This window comes from Haliaeetus leucocephalus, unplaced genomic scaffold (genome assembly GCF_000737465.1).
Source record: "Haliaeetus leucocephalus isolate CR32 unplaced genomic scaffold, Haliaeetus_leucocephalus-4.0 Scaffold328, whole genome shotgun sequence".
NCBI classification, from domain to species: domain Eukaryota; kingdom Metazoa; phylum Chordata; class Aves; order Accipitriformes; family Accipitridae; genus Haliaeetus; species Haliaeetus leucocephalus.
The window spans coordinates 4,243,263-4,247,022 of NW_010972764.1; the positions used below are offsets into that span (position 1 = coordinate 4,243,263).

The 3,760-nt window shown below is 53.8% G+C and overlaps 1 protein-coding gene across 1 annotated transcript in view; it reads left to right on the plus strand.

Moving 5' to 3' along the window:
* The first annotated feature begins 3,580 nt into the window (after window positions 1-3,580).
* Window positions 3,581-3,760, plus strand: part of FBXL7 (F-box and leucine-rich repeat protein 7) — a 189,440-nt gene continuing 189,260 nt past the window's right edge. The window contains exon 1 of the mRNA XM_010571457.1: window positions 3,581-3,708. Coding sequence (XP_010569759.1) covers window positions 3,672-3,708 — 37 coding nt within the window. The 5' untranslated portion in view covers window positions 3,581-3,671. The remainder of the gene's footprint in view (window positions 3,709-3,760) is intronic.

Here is a 3,760-nt window from a genome sequence, read left to right on the forward strand (position 1 = left end):
GAAGTTCCTGTCTCACAAAACACCAGCCTATGCTGTTCTCGATGAGCAAAAATACTCCTTAGCAAAGGGATTCATTTTAGTTGCGGTGCATCAGATTTTGAGTTTGGAGCTTTCTCACAGAGGCTCTGTTCTTTCTGAATCCCATAAAATTATTTATATACAGCTATGCACTTGAGTCTATGTGAGATTATGTTTCCAATCGGTCCAAGAAATTTCTCCCTTGTATGCAAGAAAGGTTGCTGCAACAGATGCACAGCCTTCTAGGAGGTAGAAGTGCAATTGTTGGCCTTCCTGGAAGGCAGAAACACAGGCAAACTTTCGGGTGGTTGACCGCCATGGGACGCACAGCACACAGCGTGACATGAGGAGCGGAGAGCTTGCCTAGGGAGTCGTTTGCAGTGGCTACTCCCATCACTGTATTTCAGGCGAAGATTAAGCACAGCTGGGCTGCACATGGAGCGGGGACACGTGTTGGTTTCAGCCCGCGTGTGCTCTCCCACAGCTGGGGACCAGCATTGCCCTGCAGTACCTGCTGCGGGGAGGACGGTATGGCTGGGCATGCCAGCCACAGCTGCCCATCGCCGAGTCGGGGGTGAGGGCAGGAGTGACAGAGGTAGGCTGCTGGGCCGTAGAAAGCCCTCGTTTTTTTTCTTTAACATCCTACTCTCCCTAGCTGAGTTCCTAGCAAGTGTTTGGGGTGGGTTTTTCAAACCCTGCAAGCCACACAGCAGGAAAAAAAGTACTTGGTTGTATGTCTTTGCTGGCAGTCTGTAGGCCTGTAGCGCGAGGCAGACATTAACCTTGCACCATAACCTTTTGCCGTTTTACAGAAGGAAGATTGCTTCTCCCCCACCCCCTGAAGAGGTAACTCTCAAAAAGAAAATAGAGGATGTTAAAAGCAGACACTTGTGTCAGAGCCTGCCTGCCTTGGCGCACGATGAAGTTGTTTAATATCAGTGTTTAGAAATTAAGCTTTGATTACAGAAAACTATATTTTTAGACTCATTCACATTTCTTTTAAAAAACCTAGGATTGTCATTTGATGAGTCTGACCACAGAAGGCAATATTTTCTTAGACCTTCACTGATTTTTGAGAATTGATGGGTATGTGCGGTCATCTTAAATCAGGACCAAAACTTTTTCACAAGGAGAAGCATTAATGACCTGTATCTGATGGGATTAGAGCCTAATTAACATTGCCCGATTACTTGTCAGTCATCTGTGCTGCTGGTACTCATTTCAGCTTCAGATAATTAGCCCACCTCTTAATGAAAATGCATATTTTTTTCATTTTAACTGAACCTCCTGTCCCCAAAACTTCAGGTTTTAGAAACTTTCTCTGTAGTGCTGTCAGCCTTGATGCTTTTGCCTCTGCAGTTTCCTATGCTATTTGCATATGTTGACAAAGATGTAATTTGCTCAGAATTATCTGTACATGCAGTAGTTGTCTTGTGTGTGTTGTGATATATTTAGGAAAACAGGCTTTTTCATACCTAAAATCATAGTGTGGTGCAGGGAAAACTGCTCAACTCACGGTTTAACTCAAACCAGGATTAAAACGGTTTTGTCTTTTTAATAAGGACATGTAACGACCTGGCAATCAGTGAGCTGTATGCTGAGGATCAGTATCAGCAAAACAACACATAAACCACAACAGTAGGTATTTGCAAAATGTTAGCAAACAGCTATAAACTTCTAAAGACCCTTCTATGACTAATCCTAAAGAGTCCTAGCCTCACACACGCGCGGCTGTGGGCACGCCTCTCCCCAGGCTGTGCGTGTTACACGTCTTGAGCAAACTTCATCGTTATTATTGTTATTTTAGTAGCCCTTTGGGGGCAAGCATCCTCTCAGGGCTGGCAGTTTCGGTATTAACCTGTTAACGTACGCGGTTTACCCTCACTCCCATTTGGCAGGATCTCTTGTTATCCAGCCCCTTCCCCTGAGCAGAGGCGGTGTGGACTCCCCCGTGGCAGTGAAAACCTTGATTCCCAATTCTCTTGTTAGGGCGAGCTGCCCTCGGGAGAGACCCTTAGCCCATTAATGGGGTCCCTTCCGCCACTGAGCACAGTCCACCATTCCAGGTACGTAAAATCCCGTTAGACAACATTGGTAACGGTAGGCGAGTCCTTATCAGGGTTCGTAACAACAGCCCTAACGTTCTTGCTGAACGGGCTTCTGATATGTTGCTTCTGATTTCCTGACAATCCTCATGGTCTTGAGAGTTAAACAGTCTGTCTTTTGGGGTGAAAGAAGCAGCAGCTGGGTTTTTTTTAAGAAAGCCAAATTAAATAGAAACATCTCCTCTCAAAGCACCAGCCCTATAGCATACCCGAAGAACTAGTTTGGGGATGTTAAACAGTCGGGTTTTTTCCTTCGAGGTGCTGACAAAGGCCAGCGGCGATTCCCCGGCGTGGAGTGTTTTTGGGCAGACTATATCTGCGAAGGAGAAAACAGCTCGAACTCCAGAGGAGCCAGGAAGGACAGGTACACGGGCTGCCTGCGCGGCTTCCTCGCACCCACGGTGACTTTCTGACAACCGCCGAGAGCCGCTCGGGGTTGGAGGGAGCCCCGAAGGACCCCGACCCTGGGCAGGACACCCGGCCCAACACCTCCCAGTCCCGCCGCGGGTGCTCCCCCGCACAGCCTCCCACCTCTCCTTCCCCTTCACGGCCGCCTTCGGGGCTCGGCCCTGCGGCCAGGGGAGGGCCCGGTAAACCCTCCCCGTCGGGGTAGGGCCGGGGGGCGAGCTGAGGTGGGAGCCGGAGGACGGCGGGGCCGGGGCAGAGCCCTGTGAGGAGAAAAGGGCGGAAAGGCCGGGCCGGGGCAGAGCCCTGTGAGGAGAAAAGGGCGCGAAGGCCGGGCCGGGGCAGAGCCCTGTGAGGAGAAAAGGGCGGAAAGGCCGGGCCGGGGCAGAGCCCTGTGAGGAGAAGGGCGGGCGGCGGGACACCGGGGGAGGCGAGGGAAGCTCCCGGGGCCGGGCGCTGTGGCTTTAAAGGCCGGGGCCGGCTCTCGGTTCCCTCCTCCTCTCCCTCCCTCCCTCCATCGCTCGGCGCTGGGCGCCGGGAGGAGGCGCCTGCCGCTAACAAAAGTCGGTGGCGGCCGTTCTCCCCTTCCTCCCTCCCTCCATCCCTCCCCGGGCAACAAGTGGCTGGCGGTGGCTTCCCGGGGGAGGCGGTGGCGGCAGCAGCGGCGGGGCTGTGAGGAGGAGGAGGAGGAAGAAGGCGGAACGGCGCTGAAGGACCGGAGCAGCCCCAGCGCCGGCCGCGGGGCGGTGGAGCAGGCGCCCGGGGGCCGTCCCGCCCGTCCTGCTTGTGGATTATAACTGGAGCCGCCTCCCCTGCCCTGACACCCCGGTTGGAAGCCGGGGCGGGGAAGGCGTCCCGATACATCGTATTTTTGTTTCTTTTCCCCCCATTTTTTTTTTTTTTTAATTTGAGGGGGAAGGGAGGGCGTCGGCCACCCGAGAAGAAGCGGAGGAAATCGCAAGTTTGCTTTGGACATGTCGCCGTGAAAAAGAAAAAAACCCCAAAACTCCTGGAGGCTTTTCCCACCCCCCTCAGCTTTACTACAACCCGGCTCCCACTCCATCATCCGCGGTGGCTCCGCGCCCGCGGTAGAGATGCTGCGCGGCGGCCGAGGGAGGCGGCGGTGAGCATGAAGCCGGCAGGATGGGAGCGAACAATGGCAAGCAGTACGGCAGCGAGGGTGAGTCGGAAAAGGGGTGCTGGGGTAGCAATGGGGGTCCCCCCGGTCTGGG